Genomic DNA, 20,974 nt, shown 5'->3' on the forward strand with positions numbered 1-20,974 from the left:
GGCTTGGAAAAGCAGCAGAATATTTGAAATGCAAACTTTTGAACTAACTAGATGGCGAATGATCTGTCGCCATGCCAACGGCATTTGATGACATCCCATAATACGCTTAGATGCGTTGATGGCTATGTTACCAAACCTGTGAAGTTTTGGGCCATTTGGAGCATTTTCACTGAAGTTATGAGAAAACCGTGTTTCATGGCAGGCATTGTGTTGCCATGGCATCAGCATTCCCACTAAATTAACAAGGACCCACAGTGGTTCACCTGAAGTTGTTCAACTTGTAAAGCTAACTGCTAAATTACAGAACCACTATTAAGCTCGACTATATTTTTACAGTGCATTTTTTTAAATCTTTCACTCAGTTTTAATCTCTCAATGTTATTCACTTGTTTATCTGTACCCATTTAGACAAGCTCCAATCCTTACATATCACCACAGCTGAATATAGAATGTAAACACGATACATTTAAAAGTGTTACGATTTCCATGCTGTTTCAAATTATTTAAGTGTAATTATTTTGTTAAAATATTAATAGGAGAGGAGAGTGGAGACCTTCAAACCTTTATGACTTATTTATCATTGAATCCACCGTCACAGATCCTCCTCTGTTAAGCATCAGGAGCAGACGTCAGTTAGTTCTGCTCAGAGTTATCAGGTCTTTGTTTGGCTCCGAAACGGAGGCACAGGGAATCTGTTCTGGGTAGTTACTGCTGACTCATCTGAAGGTAGTCACAACACAGGACCGAGGCGACAGACTGAAGGAAACAACAGGCGGACAGGTGGAGAGCAGACACAACATTCTATGGGAACACAAAAACACAGTATTACATTTCTAATTAAAAAGTAGGTAGTTGGCAGCAACACAGGAAATTAATTTAATACTTGAAACTAGTATCATTGATAAAAACGTTCTGAAATAATTTGGGGCAGCATTCTTTAACTTTTGTGGACTACAGACAGTAACTTACTGCAGTCTCACTTTAAGGAAGTGTCCATTGTGAGTGTAAAATGATGATTAACTTGAATGTTAACATGCTTTCAGTCTCTAAAGTTAACATTTGTATTTGTTTTGGAAATATTCGAACAAGACCACATTATAAAAACCTGCCGAAGACAATGAACAGTTAGAACTTATTTTCCTTTTGCATGTCATGCTCTTCAGACAGGGAGTCTTTGTTACACTGGCAGAACATGTACTGACTACTTACTGTGTTTGAACCATTAACCTAAAATCCAGGTGGGTGGGTAATTAGAATTCAGAATAGATTAATTCAGACGATTTTGGTTCCATTATTTCTAGACATTTAAATATTGTGCATGACTCGGAAGACATTTGGTGGATTTGATGTATCACTGGGGATGTCAGTCTTTGTGTGGCCTTCACAGTCTCAACTGCATATAAGCAGGGAGCGGGGGGGTTAAACAGTGACCCATGTGGCCAGAGGTGGGAGAAGTACTCAAATCTTGTACTTAAAGCTCCCATGTCATGCTTTTCCGGTTATTACCCGTCCCCTTGTGTGTTATGAAGGTTTTTATGCATGTAAACGGTGTGCAGAGTCAAAACCCTCAAAGTACACCCTGTAGCGAGTAAAACTCTAACACAGAAAATACCTCCCCAAAACGCTTCGTTGGAGATACGTCACTGCCCATTTGATTCTTCCGGGTACCGCCTGATGTCATGCGGTACCCGGAACGAAATGGACCAATCCCGAAGAGCTATGGCCACACCAGCAGCGGCGTGTTCCTCCTCCAGAGGTTCGAAGAACCGGCATTTCACAGACGAAAGCTTCCAAAACATTGCCCAGTTTGAGGCCGGATATGCACAGCTTGTTTGGACCGTTTGGAGCAGGGGAAGATCTGGGTATACAACCTGTAAGTTTGCATTGTTATGTTGTGTATTTATCAAACAAGACTGTTTAAATGTGTAAACTGTGTTGGACTGCTAAGCCATTGACACAGTGCTAACTGTGCTAACTAAGTTGCTAGAGTTTCCATATATCAACTCTAATATCAGCAGATGGCCTTGCATACATGTATCTCATAGCAGGAGAATGTCTGCATTCACACACAAAATACCTATTGACAGTATACTCCGGGTGATTTGCCGTGCGGTCAGTCGCGAAACGTAATTACATTATAGCTGGCGTAGCGTGTATGCAACCAATCTAACACACGGAGCTAGAGCTAGTTTTGGTCGGAAAAAACATTTTTGTGATGCTACGTTGCTAGCGTTTAAATATATCAACTACAATGTCAGCAGATGGCCTTACATGTTTGTCATGGCAGGAGAATGTCTGCAGTCACACACACGGAATACTCATACAGTATACTCCGGGTGATTTACCGTACATTGTGACCGTACATATACTGCATGTAGCTAACGAGGCTAGCTGTATGCTAGCGCAAAACAATGTATTCATGCAAGTTACATTGTATGGTAGCAGAATACCCGTATACGATTGCAATTATAAACACCTTATTGCTAGCCTAATATGAACCACTAGCTTTTGTTCATAGTAGTTTTATTACACTGCATTATAGTTGCCTTTCCTCCAAGCTAACGTTCATATCGTGTTAGCTACCAAGGTAAACAAAGCTAGGTTAGCATATTAGCAGGCAAGCTGTTCATTACACAACTACTACTAACGAATCTAAAACAACTAAGTTTCTCTAATATTTTGTGATTTGCATTTGATTTCGTCCAGCCAGATCCTGGCGGACAATCCATGACGTGCTAAAAGGCACTTCTACTACTACTGAGGCCTCGTGCTAAAAGGCACCGCACCGACTGTGCGCAGGCAAGATGCGAGGAGGAGGAATGAATGATATACCGTGTGTATATATGTATATTTATATTTATTTTGTACATTTCTAAAAATAAAGTTTAATGGAAATACTTAGTAGGCCTATCCTTTCTTCCCTGAATTCATATATAGCAAACCATGATTTGATTTCTCATCAAACAGTAGTAGTTTATAACGGGTAAAAATAACTTACTCTTTGTTATGAGCCACAACGGAAAGACAAGGAGACATACACGAGTTTACAAAACCACGGCACATTTATTGTGGTAAATGCAGAGATAGGTGGTTGAGAGGATCGCAGAGTTAGTCTTCCTGCAGCCGCTTTGGAGAGAGACTGGGGCCGTCGTGTCCGAAGGTGTCCGTGATCGTGCTGATTAGCCTCTTCAGCTCCACCCCATCGTAAGACAAAGGCCCTGGGGCCGTCACACTCTTCTATAACAACAGTTAAAAATATATATGTATATAAAATATACGGCTGTACCGACGCCATGATAAGACTGATGTTACGCTGAGAGCAGCCGGGAAAAGCACTGTTAGACATGGGCGCAGCCTCTCTGGTGGTTGACTAATCAGAACGAGTGGCCGAGCTGACCAATCGGAGCACACTAGGCTCACAGGGAGGGGGGGGCAAGAGCTCCAACGAGTCGTTTAGTGGAGAAAGTGAATACTGCTGAATACACATGCTTGACAGAGATGCTGTATGCGAAACCAATGTGAGTTTGGAAAATTGCACAGTATAAATCTATTTTAGTATACCTCAACAATGTAATTATGATCAGTGGAAATGGCCATGACATGGGCCCTTTAAGTAAAGGTAGAAGTACCACAGTAAAAGTCCTGCAATTAAACTGTAGTAAAACTAGAAAAGTATTATCATCAAAATATAGTTAAAGTAGCGACAGTAAAAGTAGTCATTGTGCAGATTGGTCCATTTCAGAATAATATATATGATATGTTTTATAATGATTGATCATGAAAGTGTTCTCAGAGCTGGTAAAGGTGCAGCTAGTTTGAATGACTTTGTATACTGCAGGGTAGCTTGTGAATTTACTCCAGGTGGAACTAAAGTCTGATTTAACACTTGATTATATTTCACATCATTCATCCAAATCTGTAAAGTAACTAAAGGTATTAAATACATGTAGGGAGTACAAGTACACCATATACCTCTGAACTGTAGTGGAGTAGAAGTACAAAGTAGCAAAACATTGAAATACTCAAGTAGAGTACAAGTCTCTCAAAATTGTACTTAAGTACAGTACTTGAGTAAGTCAGTCAGAGGAGGCCTCGGTGAATATCTGAAGCAGAGTGCTACATGTGGGTCGGGAATTAAACACAGCCCCGTTGCTACTTTACCCATAAGCCCCGAGTAATCACACTCTCCAGCTCCGTGCCGCCAATTAATTCAACCTTGCTTTCCCCCTCAACACACGCCCACCCCCGGGCTGAGGGGGGTGAGAGGAGGAGCCCACGTGACACCCAGCTGCAGCTGTAATGACGCTTGTGGGGGGGATGATAGTATGTGTGTGTGCATGTATGTTTGGGTGAGGGGGGTGTCTGTATGGTTCTGAGTGAATATATAGGATCGTCTGTGATTTATCTACGAGATCCTTGTAAGTCTTTCAACTACCACGCTCCACATCAAATTATTCAATTACATATTCTTTAACAGACCTTCATTTTTTATTTATTGATGCATTTTGTCCTACATACTCATGCTTATGAAATGTTCATACAATATGCCCTACTATACTCTAAAGTGTGTTAGCATTCACATATGGGTACTTCATTCATAATGACACATTAAAATGATTTCTCTAATTTTATATTTATATATTTAAAATATGCAGGCAGTGAAAGTGTGCAATGTCAGTCTCTGTATGTGTATACTTATTTAAGTAGTTTTATTCAGAGTATGACGTGTAGCATGTAGTGTCAGAGGGGATTTGGTAATGGCGACTATTGAGGGTTCATTGTGTTTCATATTATCTGCCTCAGAGCACACACACACACACATTTATCTACACAAGGAAATGAACACAGACTGGTGTACTATAGGGGACACACACAGACGCACACATATTTTAATTTCTCACACAGGAGAACATTATATCAATGTCCACTGTTGAGGGCTAACCTTTAACCTTTACAAATACTGTCAATACAATGTGAATAGATTTTACTGCACACAATGGTGGGCTCTTCTGCTGACGGTACAAATACCTCACATAGTTTTTTCTTTTTACTTTCCTTAAATACCAGCAGCAGAAATAAGAGATTATTTCTACAGTTACTATTCTGCAGCACAACCCTTACATGATGTGCTCCTCACTAGAACATCCAAACAGTTGACTCACTTCAACCTCCTAACATTTTGGCTGCTGGTCGACTCCGTTTGTTTTCTCTGAGCTTGATGGGGAAAGAGCCTAACGCAGCGTCCACACGGCGGCGTGCGTTGAAGCTTGCCGGTGGGCGTGAAACTCGACCAACAACCAATCACATGAATCTCCCGCCCCGGACACACAAGCACGCGGTTTGATTGGCTAGAGCTTGTACTGGCATATGATTTGATTGGCTGACGCTTGCTTCCGTCGAAGCTTCAAAAGTTGAACATTGCTCAACTTTTGAAGCGAGCAATGCGAGCAAAGCGAAGCGACGGAACCACAATGCAGTTCGGCAAAGCGTGACGTCACCCCATTCAAAGTGAATGGGCAGAAGCGTTGAAGCTTCAACGCACGCCGCTGTGTAGACGGGCCCTAACGGCCCCTACAGTACACACGGCGGCGTGCGTTGAAGCTTGCCGGCGGGCGTGTCTGAAGCACGACCGACAACCAATCACATGAATCTCCCGGCCCGAACACACAAGCACACGGTTTGATTGACTAGAGCTTGTACTGGCATATGATTCGATTGGCTGACGCTTCCGTCGAAGCTTCAAAAGTAGAACATTGCTCTACTTTTGAAGCGAGCAATGCGAGCAAACCAAAGCTTTGCTCCCACAATGCAGTCCGGCAAAGCGTGACGTCACCCCATTCAAAGTGAATGGGCAGAAGCGTTCAAGCTTCAGTTTTAGCATGCAGTAGAAGTATTATTTTCACCTGTTATTATATGATGTATTTGAATATTTCTGCATACCAGGATCCCTTAACATTGAATATGTAATTCAGGGGTATTGCCGGGATAGCTGAGAACTGTGGATTCAGTTATATTCTTGTGTGATGATGTCAGTCCCCATATTTCATTGTTGTGAGACCATTTTCTGCAACGTGTTTGAAATGAGCTGTCCATCACAGGCTGAGAAACTTAACAGCCACAGACTACACACTGTGGACGTCCAGGCCAGGAGATGTATGACATAGCTTTATTGACACGAAAGGATTTTTTAAACAGTTTTCAACAAAAGGAAGTGCAATCTTCGTACAATGCAGATCCTACAGAAATCTGAAAAATATATGTTAGTGTGTGTCTGTCTTTAGAGCTAAAATGCTCAAAGCGTTTACATGTGGATTAGCCGTCTAGCCAAAAAACAAAGTTTACTACGGATTTTGGACCTGAAAAACGTTTTTCCGGTTCCACATTTTCAGATGATGTACACCACTTCTATACTGATTATAGCCTCCTCTTGACTTTTTTTCTAGCCCTGTCCTCTACGCCCTTAATAAAAAAGGTGCAGCATGGAAGGGGGCTAACTTAACCTTGACCACCACCACAGAACTCTTGATGGCCATCATAATCTGAGATGTCCAGTGGGTGGTGTGGTCAGTCCTCCCAAGGCTCAGCCAGATACACACACACATCCATGAGACCACCGCAGGCTGTGAGACATGTCAATACTCTGAGAGCATCTCGTCCTTCAGCCCGCACTCCAACCAATAACCTCTAATAGTGATTCCTCCCTGAACACAAAGACAGGCTTAGGTCAACACAAATGAAAAACCCAACTAAACGCAGTGCCACTTTGTACCAGAACCTTTATAATTCAGCAGCAAAGTGTGAAATCCAACTTTGACAGAGGGCTGAAGCAGTGAATAGACGACTGACTGACCCTCTTGTATTTCCACATAGTCAAGGGTGCTGCTTTTTTATATTTTAAGTATCATTATTCAAATTCAGTTTCCATGGTGACACTTGAGGAGGTGTTTCTGCCCTTGCCACTGAAAAAAAGAGAGGTAATTGGTAGTCTCCCTTTGTTGCCATGGCAACAATAACTAAGCCCTACCATCTATCCCTTTCTTCTCCTTTCATTATCTTTTATTTTGTTCTCATCTCTGCTCTTCCTGCTTTTTATCATAAAGTTAAACATGGACCTGGCGTCCCTGTTGGACAGCGAAGACAAGAAGTCCAAGAATAAGAGGGGGGTCCTGCCCAAACACGCCACCAACATCATGCGCTCCTGGCTCTTTCAGCATCTCATGGTGAGGCACAGAGTGTGTGTGTGTGTGTGTGAGTGTGTGTGTGTGTGTGAGTGTGTGTGTGTGTGTGTGTGTGTGTGTGTGAAATGTTCATGCAGGTAGGCCTTTCTAAGGGTTAAAAAGTGGCAGCTATAGGAGCAGAGAGGATGATGTGAGAGATGTTTATATGTTTATGGAGAGTAAGTAAGGAGGACGTTTTCTGGGTGTCAGGAGGTAGAGCATTTCAGTGTTTGTAGTACATGAGGAGACCAACTTATTAGTAAGTGGCACATGAATGACATTCATTGAAGAAAACGACTTTAAAACTGCTGTGCTGGTTCTGCCTTCTTTCAGCACCCATATCCAACAGAAGATGAGAAAAGGCAGATCGCAGGACAAACAAATCTAACCCTTCTGCAAGTCAACAACTGGTAAGATGCTGTATTCCTATGAGAAGAATGCATACAAATGTATGCAGAAAAATACTGTTTGTATTATTTGAATAGTTGAGGTTTTACTTGAACTTGACCATAGAGCTCCTCAGATCCTGACACGGTGCTGCCCCCTGCTGGTCGCATGGATCAGGTACACCTGAAGTGGGCCTTCAGAATCAGGTTTAGTTCAGAATCCTGATGGTCCGAAGCCCCCTGCCAGAGGGGAGTGTGTCGAACAGTTTGTTATGTTTGTCATGTTATGTCCCTCTCCTTTCTTAAGAAACAGAATTTAAATGTTTTAATCATATTTGAGAATACTTTTGAATAATCCACTTGAAAAGGCAGTATAGAGGAGATAGAAGAAGATGAAAGGATATGTTGAGTTTGTTGCTACTATTTATGTTTGATTTCTGATCATTGTACATTTAAGGATATAGTCAATACTGTTGTATTGACCTTTATTGAAGCTCACCCTGTTGTGGTCCTCTGTGTTTAAGAAACAAACTCTTCATTTACTCTTCCCCAAATTGATCTTATTTCAAAATACTTTATCCACTAAGCTGTTTTATGGTTGATAATATCATGCAATGGTTTTCTTAAAGGGAACCTATCTTGAATCTGAAATGTCATGTTCTGGTTCCCCCAGGTTCATTAACGCTCGCCGGCGGATCTTGCAGCCCATGCTGGATGCCAGTAACCCGGACCCCGCCCCCAAAGCCAAGAAGATGAAGTCCCAGCACCGGCCCACCCAACGCTTCTGGCCCGACTCCATCGTGGCTGGAGTTCTGCAGGCGCACAGATCAGGGAACAACTCAGACAGTACGGCACACTAACATTTACTAATAAAGAAAACAGAACAAACACATACAATGTTTTGAATGTAACCTGAGTGTTATCCCCACTAGATGTCACTGTTGACTCTTTGTTTATCAAGGTGAGAATATGTGAAGGCAAAAGTATACATTTCCTGAAAAACATCTGTCTTGTGAGTGTGTTTTGAAACACTATCTTGTGAAAATAACACATAAATAAATCGTTAATTTCAAGCCTATTTTTAAATTAAAGATGTTAGTCATTGCCTGTTATTCATCATCTGCTTATTAATGATCTCTATTCTGCAGCTGTAGTAGGTAAAGACAAAGAATCCAACTTTTCCGCCATTCATTTAAACAAACAGTGATACAAATAACAGTAGTAGTATTAGTTGTAGTAGTGGTAGTCATAGTCCTAGTATTAGTACTAGTAGTAGCTTCATAGTCAAATCTGTTTGTTTATTTATTGGTGTTGTTTGTGTTCCATCAGGGAGACATTTTGAAATGCTCTGCCTCTAGGCATTAGTGTACATTATTAATTGTGTATTTGGTGTAAGCACCACACTTTACACATTTGAATTGAAAGAATATAAAAAAAACTCCAAATCAACTTATAGTGCAATTTAATGTGTCTCCATTATTTTGGTCCCTGGTATTTAATTATTTAAAATAGTCCTTTTAAAATGACGTTCATTGGCTACCCTTACCTTGACTGCATGGAAGTACATTTAGAACAGTAGCCTGCACAGATAAATAGAAGAGTCTGTTTATATATCCTCACCCCCCCTCTGTTTCCTGCCCCCCCCCCAGACCCGCTTATGGACAGTCTCCAATCGCTGTCCTCGGACTCGGCCACCCTGGCCATGCAGCAGGCCATGCTGGGAGCAGACGACTCCATGGACGGCACCGAGGAGGAGGAAGAGGAGGAGGAAGAGGAGGAGGAAGAGGAGGAAGGAATGGAAGAGGAAGAAGAGGAGGAGGACGGAGATGGAGAGGAGAATGAGAGGGGAAGGCAAATGTCCAGCGGGGGAGGGGGACAGAGAGACCTGCGCATGGAGCACAGAGAGGATTTAGAGTAGTGGTCTAAAGGAAGAGACTTGAATCCATCGTCCTCTCAGACTCATCACAGCCAACATGGACGGCTCTGATGCTGAGTGACTGAGAGAAGCATGAGTGTGTTTCCATCAGAGACTCCATGGAGCCTATTCACACTGACCATCACAGCTACAGAGGACTAATATGAGTTTAATGACAAATGTGTGTTGTTCCGTTTTATTATCGTATGTTCTAATGCAGTGAGCCCCTGAAATATTTGGATACACTGAACAAACTGAAACGTTGCCTTTAATGAAATGTATTATGTCAACAGATTTCACATAACTGTATTAGGTTAGTTGAAAGCAATAATATTCATATTATTGCTTTCAGCTAACCTAATACAGTTATGTGAAATAACACATTTATTGTGTAGAAGCACATTTGAGCTCCTGTTAGTCATGGGCAGAAATGGCGCAGGAACTTAAAGGTTTAAACGATAACTGCCCGTTTTAAATTGAGAGATATGAACTACTTTACAGTAACTGTTTAGAACACAGCCATGACATGTCTGAGGCTGAACTCAGGTTACTGTCAACAGAAACATCTTGAGTAGTCGTAGATGCATCAAAAAAAAAAAAGATCTTTGCACAGTGAGATGTTTTGACTGCATGTGAAAACAATGCAAACATAATTGGTATATCTCCAAAATTGCAGCACCATTAAAAGAGTTACAAGAAGATCTGCAGCTTTTTAACTCTTCACTTCATGCGACTGAAAGTACTCTCAATGTTTCACTCTCAGTCAGTAAGTGTGTCTTTTGCTTTCTAAAAATAGAGTGAGGTTCTTAAAGAAAGGAACATTAGAAAAGGTGTGAAGCTGTTTGTGTTTGCTTCCACTGCTGGAACATCGTCACGCCTTCTCATGACTCATGGGTTCTCAGGTCGGCTACACTCACTCTGTGTGTTACTTCGTCACTTGACTCATTGCTGCAGAAAACCTTTTAGAGCATGACTTTTCAATCTTTTTTTTTTGTTCACATTGTTTCTCTTCACCCATGAGCAAAAAAACGAATAAACCAGTGTATGCTGACTGCACATACAGTATAGTATGTATATCAGATGTTTTATGTTTGCATTCGGCTGTTGAATGTTTGCATATTTATTTTGTATTTCTTTGCATGGCATCAGAGTAGCTGAAGGAACAACAGGACATGTGCTACACTCTTTCTGAATCAGGCCGTTGTATTACTTGGTGACCATGCACATACTGGACTTCAGCCACCAAGTCAGTCTTAGAAAATTGCTTATGTATTTTTATGACCTCGGGTGATTCTGTCACAAAATAAGAGCATGGCAAGCACTGCAGTCAGGACGAAGTGTCTCACCCTCTCCTCAACATGAAGCGGAATCACACAGACCGCCAATGGCCAGTGTCTTTTACTGACAAACTTTTCAAGGCGACAAAGAAGAGAATTTTGAAAAAAGTGAGAAAAAGAGAAAAATAACTCAGTAGAAAACGTCTCTTTCAATTTTATGTGAAGGATTTTGAAGAAACTGTGAAAGAGTTCTCTGTTTTGTACTAAAACACACATTGAGTTGCTCGTTTCTAATGTGAAGATGTCTAGAAAAAGAAACTCCATGTTATATTGAATGTTCTGATTGTTCATTGTGAAGTTTGTTGCTCATTAATATTCTTTTCTCAGTTGATTTTTTTAATGGATCTTCTACAACCAGTGGCAGACAATAGGGAATATTTCTATTTCATTTGTACACTTGGTTGTCATAATCTATTGTGTTTCAATAGATCAATTTGAATAATTAAAACATGTAAAGGTACTGACTTTGACTTTGTGAAATGAAAGTTTTGCATGTGTTTAGCCTGAATGCATCCTGGGAAAGAAACTCCCAAACAGGAAGTACTCAGTTGAATTTATGAGAATATTTAGAGATTCAAGCACTATAGTTAAACACTAGATAATAAACAGGGCATTGTTTCCGTAGAGTGAGGCATACGTGTGTGTGTGTGTGTGTGTGTGTGTGTGTGTGTGTGTGTGTGACACTTCCCAACCCTCTCACTCCCTGATACATTGTAACATGTTTCCAGATTATAGAGTTAGTCTAAATATTGGTTTAACTTCCCTCATTTCCCTGTCCAATGTGCAGCCTCCCACCCACTGGTTAAAGCTGCAGCCTGTGATTTCACTTACTGGAAGATGCCCGCCCAAACGCTCTCCAACGACTATAAAAAACTCTCCACCACAGGGTTTGTACTCCTCAATGTGGATTCTGCCTCCTCAGAGTAAATGTGAATAACTCCTGTGGGTGTGCAGTGCACGGGCCACATTGTATTGTTTTACAAGGCTGTGTATAATTAATCCTTGTTTTGTTTTTCTTCCCACCTAAAAAAAAGGTCATTCTTTCATTGCAGATACACTTATTAAAATATCTGTTATTCTCCTCTGCTACTTCTCTCCTCCTTCAGTGGGAGGAATTTGAATTGCAGTAGCTATGATGAGCTTCAAAATGATATACTGGAAGGTAGCTATCATGTGATGGGCTATTAATCCTTGACATTAGCAAGACATACTCAAAGGATCTCAAATATGGGAGGAAATCACCATATTTATAAAGTCATCTAATACAAAATAAAGGTAGTTTGAGAGTATGGGCATTACAAAATGTCTTCTATAATTGTTCCACACGGGACTTGTGTACAGCAGGTCAGAGGAGCCTGTGAGCCTGTATGAACAGGAAGAACACGAGTCTCCATACTGCAGCTGGGGTTGGAACTGTTATTTATCATGGGGTAGCATTAGCAGCAGAACCGGTCATACATAATGACTGGAGTATTTGTTATTTATACAGAGTCAGGTTGGTGCTGCAGTGTGGTCCACCTCAGGCAGGCAGGGTTCAGGGTTCAATGAATACAACACTGAATAATGCATGGAGGGTAGACTTCAATATTTGAAATATGTTATACACCCTCAGGCTTGGGGAGTAACAGATTACATAATGGGGTTACGTAATCAGGATACAAAAAAAAGGTAACTTATTATTCACTTTCAGTTACATTAAAAAAATATGTAATCAGATTACTGTTACTTTAAAAAAGAAATGGGGATTACAAGAAGGATTACAATGTTATATATTACATAGGCTATACATTTTAAGTCACTGTAACTATCTATCTTCAAAATCCTGTTTCATAGTTTACCTTTTTGACCTCTATTTGTCTGAAGACCAACTCACAAAGACAAACAGTGCATGTATTCTGATGATTCTGATCCATACACTTCTCATTCCTACATTTCTTTTTTGAAGATGATTAAGGCTGCAATTTGCATAATGTTTCATGAGCATGTGAAAGGGCATTTGTACAATTAGACTGGTGTCATAACAAAATAATGATCACCTCACTCGTCTTTACAGAGTATTTTAGAATCTTTTTTCTAACTTCTTTGCCTATGTTTTGAATCGTTTTTATTTAACGAGAAACCCACTGTATACTTCTTCCATGTCCATTCAGAAGTCATACAAATGTGATTATACACAGTGGAGCAGTAGGCAACTAAAGAGAGGGACTACAGATGGAAATTAGCTCAAAGCTCAAATCCGGCTCATTTACACTTGTAAGCATTATTTTGTTTTAAAGTGTTCATCAATGTGCAATGATTCAAATAAACGATTTAAATGAAATGAAAAAAGAGCCAGATATTCACTGGATAACAAAAACAGACCAAAAGTCAAATGGATGTTTGACTTTCTTATCGGATGGCAACAGAACTCCAAATGAATGACTAATGTTTTGAGTACAAATTCTTCAAATTACTATTCCCCTCTTCAGCTAAGTGGCTGTGACTGTGGGGCTCCCTATCATCACAAAATATAACACAGACACATATCAAACAGAGGCCATGCAATGAAGGCTTGTTTGTTAGTTTCATTTGTATACCGCATGTTTTCAGATTCAGAAACCCCACAGTTTAGTTTTTTCCATCCACAATGGTACTGTCAGATTTAATCAAATGCAAAGTTATTTTTTCTCTCAAACCCTGCGTTGGACAGAAACATGACTATCCCTGAGGCTGAAGTGCAGTAAAAATAGTCTCAGAATGACAGAGGCTGGAAAAGCCGCTGGCCAGGGTTCACTTGTTTGAAGTGGGCCACAGTCACCGTGCTTCACAGCCTGAACTGCCTGGCCCAGTGTAGAGTACTGGAGGTCTGCTGCAGTGCCATCTGGGCGCCTCCATGCTCCCAGATGTCCTCTCTGTAATTACAGCCAGACTGGGCTCGGCCCGGTCCAGCCCAGATCCAGCCTCTCCTTTACAGAGACCCTCCCTGAATACTTAAGAAGCTTTCCAACACTGTGCAGGCCCTTAGAGGAGGCATTTTTCTAATAGTTTAACCAAAGAAAGCTGGAAGACATAAGGTAAGTTGGCTCAGATTTCCATCATATGTTTGCAATGAGAACATTTAATAATGGAATTTCATTTCTACTGGAATTTTCCCAGAATTGGAAAAGTAATCCACTACAGGTTTTTTATTCCTTTAAATGTATAGGTACCCGTGCTAAGGTAGAGATAATATAGAGAAAGGCAAGCAGTGGCATGTGACAGAGGTCATGAGTCTGATTTGTTCTGACAGCACACTTTATCTTCTCTGCTACCTAAATGTGTCAACAAAAAAAAACACTTTTTCTTATCACTGGGCAGGAGCTCAAAATGTCCATCGCCCAGATCGCGGCCAAGGCCATGCTGTCTGACGCCCTGTTGCAGGGCGGCCCCGGGCTGGACCGGCTCAGCCACCTGGAGCTGGAGCTTCCTCTGGACAAGGTCATCAAGTTTGTGTCTGTGGGCCTGCCGCTCATGTTGGTGGGCATGGCCTTCGCCCGCGAGATCTCCCTGGGTGAGCAGCTCTGTCTTTTTGATGATATTTTCTGTGTTTCAGTTACACTGTTGTGCAGTTTTGCCTTGAATTCTTTATAAATGACCTGCTAAACTGCATTTTGTTGAACTTGTGATAAGAAGTAATAGCATACAAATGTAAAGGTTCAACATTAGCATAGGAGTTTAGACAGAAATGTAATTTTTCATGTACTGAAGAAGTGAACCAAATGTGTTGCTATTACAGAGCTTAGTTTAAAAACATCTTCCCCAGGTTTTTATCCTGCAATCAGATACATCTCCTCATCCATTTACATTCTTACATGAAGGAACTAAATAAACAGAGCAATAAGAATGAATTATGTAATTATATGGCACTTTACTTAACAATATTAGGGTCCTGTCATACAATTGGAAGAAAACACTTAATCAACACCTATCATAACATTAGGATATTAACTTCTGACTTCAAAACCTCCATCAGCAAGATCTCATTTACATGTTGACTAAGGTAATATGCTTACCTGTCTCTCAGTTACACCAAAGGGTATACAAGGCGTTACAAAGTGATGCCAAGGATCCTGACAAAGCTTCTTTGTGTGATGAATTGGGAATAAGAAAGGGATGGCATAATAGATACCACATTCACAACTATGATAAAACTGTCAAAACATAGAATTACTGAAATAACTTGTGAATGATTATGATACTTTGAGTACCCTCTACTGGAATTCCTCAGTTTATTGACTCTTCTGTTGTTTCTGTTACTGCCTGAAGTGTTGACCTGAGGAAAGAAATTGGTGGATTTTAACATAATAAACAACTGGTCCGTCCGTGGTCAGGATGTAAGCCCGGCTGACAAAGACGACGTGGCATGTCTAAAGCAGAAGTGTATTTCTAAAGATGTTGACTGCCTTGACTTTGAACTAAACGCTGTCTCTCCAGAGCTGGTCTGCAATCAGCCGGATGCTCCTGATGCTAATTGCCATGGGGGATGATTGAGAACGGCGTTCACTAACGCTGGCACGATGTAATTACAAGGCAAAGTTCTTCTGTTGCAGCCCCCTCCTATTTGAGTCAAATGAGAGGATATGTTGATTAACTGGAGGGGGTGTAGAACACCGTGTGGTGGCGGGCTGAGGGGCTCCACTGATGGATCTTGGCTGCCTATAGTATACGCTGGGTTGTCAGTTTAACAACAGTTCTTGATTGCGCTGCTGTCTGGAGTCGGGTTTACTTACTGCACCTGGACTCTCAGCCAAGAATGCTTGTACAAAGCAGTAATGTGGAGATAATCTGCCAATGTAAATTGGAGAGTGGGAGTAGGAGACAGGAGCAGTGGCAGAAACATAGGTTCCTTCTCATTGCCAAAGGGCTCACAGGGGTTGGGAATTAAGAGGAAGAATAGGCATCTGCTGCTGTTTTTTTATATAGTGCGGCCAAAAACAAACTGGAAAAACAGATTCCCACAGAAAGCACCATGAGAACAAATAGTGGTGTCAGTTGGTATTATGAACACATCACCATCATTTAAGGGTATGCAAGCAGCTTCCATCAGTACAGGACAAACAGTGATGAAGAACCAACCTCTGCTCTGGTCACTGCTTCATCCATCTGTCCAGAACAGGGTTTCATTATTAATACAAATAAATAAATAAAATAACACACTTTAGAAAACTCAAATCAAATGAATTATGCGCATATCTTTAAAACATTTTGACAAATGTCCATGCAATATGCTGTATGATTTGAAGAAAGTTGTGGCTTTCTCTTGCAGAATGTGAAATAGGAATAATGCAAAATGAATTACAATTTTAATTAAATTGGACACTTACCAACGTAGACAACACATGCTAAGTTTGGTTTCAGTTTCAGTTTTAAAACATAAGCTGTAACTTTTCTGTAAATATCTAAGACTATTTTTTAAATGATCATCCTCCATCAACTGCCAAAACTACATTTTGGGTCTCACTTATGTATTTAAAAATGTGGCTGATTAATTACACATTCAAACACACACACACACGCGCGCACACACACCACACACACACGCACGCACGCATGCACACACACACACACACACACACACACACACACACACACACACACACACACACACACACACACACCACACACACACACACACACACACACACACACACACACACACACACAGGCCTGTTTTATAAATGTAACAGTTGCTTATAGTGGGGGGGCTGGCAGGAGAAATCCCATCCTGACAGTAAATTAGTGTCATTCTGTTTCTACTTACAGAACTGCAGGCAGATGTGGTATATAAATAAAAGCTCCATGTTGTAAGACTCTGAATTAGGTGGGGCACAGCGTGGTGTGTTCCCTCCCAAACTCTCTGTTTGGAAAATGACAGACTAGTGAGGAGCATATATTTACTGTAAGTGGTTGGACTACATGTGTTTATATCAAGGTGAACAAAATATAAGGCGGAGGCCCAACTTGGAATGGAGTGGCCCTGAGTTTTAAATGAAGGGTTGTCATTTGGGAACACATGATTTTTTCTGTGAAGCTCTGTACCACTGAAAAGAAAAGGGCTCGTCGACATTCAGTGTGTATGTGTTTGTGTGTGAGTGTGTGTGTGCAAGTTTGTGTGTGAGTAATTCCCCATATTAACAGATGATGTGACAAATCAACATTTGTTTATTCTGCAGGGCCTCAGATCAGCTGTTTCCCTCCCAGCAATTTCACGATCAAGCAGGCCAGCTATGTAGACACGTACTGCTGGGACTCTCTGATGCATCATGAGTTTGACAGCGATGGGAACTTTGAAGAGCGCTCACTCTGGGTACACAAAGTAAGTTGAGAGGTTCTGATCCAGCTTGCTACACATGTTACTTCCACCCAAGTTGTTGACTAAGTTGAACTGCTGAAATACATGTTCTCTTTACTGTAACTTGCAAAACTTCAGTTCAAAATGTCAGAGTACCTTTTTTTAGAAGATTTGTTTTTTATAAATCAATTTTTTCATATCAGTTTCAGTTAACATTTAGGGCCCATATACAAACAGGGAAGTAGTTCTAAACAGGACCTTTGGTTGTTCATTGGTAATGCTGGTATATTGGGGATTGATTATCAGAATCAGGAATACTTTATTGATCCATGGGGGGAAATTGGGTCAATGTGACTTGTTTCAACTCTTCTGCCACTCAATCTCCCTCTCTGGTATGTCCTTCTTATCAATCATTTTCCCTCCAGATGTTTCCCTACTCTCTCTTGGCCATGGCGGTCTTGATGTACCTGCCGGCTCTGATCTGGCGCCAGCTCGTCATGCCAACACTGGGCTCCGACCTGCTTTTCATAATTGACGAACTGGACAATTCTTACAACCGCTCCATTCGAATGGCCCAGAGCATCATTGATATGCGTCAGAACACAAAGAACCCGCTCACATTTCAGGCCGAACTGCAAAGGTAAGGGACCACCAACTGATGGCTTCTCGCACAAATATTCAATGCTCTTTTTCTGATTTCAGGTAATTGCAGCAACAAACAACCTAATCTGTTATTGTAAAATGTTGCTCAAAGGTTACGGAATTGATCGTGTGCTGTCAGTTTGAATGTCCTCATTAACAGGGAAATTGTGGTTTAAAAACGTTTTCCTCCCCCATATGCAACTATCATTGATATACACTTATGTAAGGCTCGTAGCTGTGGGGGACTGATGTGGGTGTTGCGGTGGGCAACTCCTTGTAACTAAAAGTAGAAGATTGTGGGTGGGGTTGAATGCTTCCAGCTTGGTGTGTGTGTCTGTATGAACATGAAGGAGAATATCTTGCTGAGTTTCTTTTCCTTGTCCAATTGCAGGGCCAAGAAGAAGCGATACTTTGAGTACCCTCTACTGGAGAGATACTTGCGGTGCAAACAAAACTCCTATTTCCTTGTTAGCATGCTTTTCTTGAGGGGCTTCCTCCTTCTGACCTTCATGACAGCTGCCTGTCTCTACCTGGCCTACTTCCACCTCTCCGCCTTCCTGCAGGACGAGTTCAGCTGCTTCGTCCGCACTGGAATGCTGCGAGATCAGAACTGGATTCCTGAACTGGTTCAGTGTAAAATGATTGGCCAGTTGGTTTTCCAGGTGATAAGCGTGGCCAATGGTGCCATTTATGTCCTGTTGGCTCCTATCGTCCTCTTCAGCATGATTCGCCTCTTTGTCTGGGACACCACCTTTATATCTGTCTACGAGATCCTCCCGGCCCTTGACCTCCTCAACCGCCGGAGACTGGGCTGCCCACTGAACGACCTCAATGTCCTGCTGCTCTTCTTGCGAGCCAACGTAGCTCACCTGATGTCCTATGGTAAAGTGAGGGCACTGTGCTCCCTGGCGCCCCCACAGGTGGGCAACACCACTGCAGGGCAGAGCTTGAATGCAATGCTTACCCAAGAAGAGATGGAAGAGCGTGAAGAGGCTGCAATGGAGCTGGCAGAGGAGGTGGTGGAGGCCAAGGAGGAAGGGAAACTCAACCTAGTCGACATCATGACTATTCTGGGAGCGGCGCAGGGAAGAGTGGTCAACTGCAGCGAGAAGAGGCCTCTAGTGGAGGAGAATATGAGTCTCGGTACCGTAACACTTATCTACACACTTAAACGCATTCTGCTAGTGGCTATTTTTGTCTTCATCATTTGGGATGTACAGAAGATTATAATGTAACCTCCAGATACAGGCTGTGAAATGAACAGCAAGTCCTCTTAATGAGGTAGCACAAGCCGTTTCCACTGAACAACACTCAATACCAGAAACAGGTCCTATTCATATGGACCTGAGAGTTTGAGAAACATCTTCTGTCAGGGCAAAATCAAGTAAATTCAAAACCACATTGTTTAGTGTTTTTTTATTATTTTTTGTCTGTTACTGTATTGCTTTTGCTATTTCCTTTTGAAGCCAAACTTAACTGCCTTTTTTTCTAAAAGAGTATTTAGAAATCACTTTCTAATGTAGAAAGAGATAGATGTGTGGTACTTCCTAGCCCTAACTGCCCTCTCTGTCTCTTCACAGAGCCAAACCACCAGGGGTACCACGAGTTGAAGGAGACTACACCATTTAGTCATTACTAAGCCTCCTATGGATTATATCAATGTGATTACAAAAACAGAAACACTACAGTGGTACTGTTCCTACAAAGACTGGGGATACCAATCAAGGGCTTCTACAGTCCAAACACAACACAAATAACCTCTTTTAGAATTACAGGGCAAATTGTTCTGGCTACAAATGAATGAAACAATAGAAGTGGATTTGTCCGTACTCAGCATGTGAATCTGTATTGTTTAGGAGGCCAGTGATGGCGAGAAGACAAATAAGGCTTTTTAAATGTCATTGTACCTATACAATGACAATAAAGGAATTCAATTAAATTCAAAGAGAACGCAAGTGAAAGTGGCTATTATGTCGTGAGAACATACAGCACAAGTATCAGTAAAGTATATAACACAAATATTTGTGAACATGACCTGGTTAGATTGAACATTTGTGAGAAATAGGAGTTATGCGAGTATGAAATATTTGTGTATGTCAGATATGAGACAGAAAAACATCTGTCAGTGTCAGCAGCATCTATAGATTGTCAGTAATAATATGTACTTATACTGAAGAGTAAACATATCAAATATTGTTGTACTCATTATCATTATTGCTCTCTTTATCTTATATTTACATTGAACAAATACAATTAGTTCTGTCTATGAATTAATAAAGTGTATTTTATGTTATTATAAATAAATTCAGTTTTTTCGATTTTTGGTGTTTCTCATCCTTATTCACATAATCCATTATATTAGTTGTAATGTTCTTGTTTAATTTGGATTGATAAGTAGAATTTATATATAGCAAATAGTTGTAATGAAATACATCAGAAAGTCAACTCAACTATACATTTAAGGACAGCGGAGAGCAGTTTGCCTTTTTAGTGCTTCCATTTTTCCTACATGCAATTTCAGAATTGGAAGGACTCAAGTACTTTGCTGTTCCCACTCATAATACCTTTCTACAAAAGGTAGACATAAAGTGATATTTTGAAGTTATTGGTTTCAATCAGTTTATTTTCCTATTAGATAATAATGTTTACTATATATAAGTAGTTGTTGCTGGCATCACAGTATTACGTTTTTCTGTCTAAAATTATAATTTTGTGTAGTTACGATACGATACGATATTCATTATTGTCCCCGTAAGGAAATGTATTCTGGAATCCGTCATGCAGTTCCACATACATATACAAACATAATAAACATTAAAACAACCTTCATAGCCAACATTTAAAAGTATATTACATTACATGTGAGTTGCATTAAAAACATATTAGGCATGGGTTGTGTGTATGTGCATTGCAACACAAATATTACTTGACTGTGAGTGGCCAAAGTGTTCGTAATTAATGTTAACTGTGAATTAAATAGATAAAGACAGGAATCGACACAAATTAAGAACCAATCGCCTCTCTTAAAAGACCGCTCTACCATGTTTGTGTTACCATGTGTGACTGTTTAACAGATAGTCCAGAAGATAGCAACTGTGCAGCTTCAGTGAATTATCCACAAAGCAGACAATTTGATATAGTCGAAGGCTTTACAAATAGTGTACATC

General features: G+C 40.8%; 2 protein-coding genes across 3 annotated transcripts in view; both read left to right on the plus strand.

Moving 5' to 3' along the window:
* Positions 1 to 11,307, plus strand: part of pknox2 (pbx/knotted 1 homeobox 2) — a 118,554-nt gene extending 107,247 nt beyond the window's left edge. The window contains exons 8-11 of the mRNA XM_034117241.1: positions 7,101 to 7,220; positions 7,551 to 7,627; positions 8,277 to 8,449; positions 9,253 to 11,307. Coding sequence (XP_033973132.1) covers positions 7,101 to 7,220; positions 7,551 to 7,627; positions 8,277 to 8,449; positions 9,253 to 9,521 — 639 coding nt within the window. The 3' untranslated portion in view covers positions 9,522 to 11,307. The remainder of the gene's footprint in view (positions 1 to 7,100; positions 7,221 to 7,550; positions 7,628 to 8,276; positions 8,450 to 9,252) is intronic.
* A 2,549-nt stretch (positions 11,308 to 13,856) lies between these two features.
* panx3 (pannexin 3) lies at positions 13,857 to 20,046 on the plus strand. Of its 2 annotated transcripts, XM_034117243.1 has the most exons (6): positions 13,857 to 13,908; positions 14,192 to 14,384; positions 17,047 to 17,189; positions 17,591 to 17,805; positions 18,199 to 18,950; positions 19,388 to 20,046. In XM_034117243.1, exons 2-6 carry the CDS (start codon positions 14,201 to 14,203, stop codon positions 19,444 to 19,446), a joined length of 1,353 nt encoding a protein of 450 aa, XP_033973134.1. In that variant the 5' UTR covers positions 13,857 to 13,908; positions 14,192 to 14,200; the 3' UTR covers positions 19,447 to 20,046. The 2 variants fall into 2 exon arrangements, with proteins under 2 accessions (XP_033973134.1, XP_033973133.1); XM_034117242.1 differs by lacking the exon at positions 19,388 to 20,046 and having other exon boundaries at positions 18,199 to 19,371.
* Positions 20,047 to 20,974: the final 928 nt, after the last annotated feature.

Source organism: Trematomus bernacchii, unplaced genomic scaffold (genome assembly GCF_902827165.1).
Source record: "Trematomus bernacchii unplaced genomic scaffold, fTreBer1.1, whole genome shotgun sequence".
Taxonomy (NCBI): Eukaryota; Metazoa; Chordata; class Actinopteri; order Perciformes; family Nototheniidae; genus Trematomus; species Trematomus bernacchii.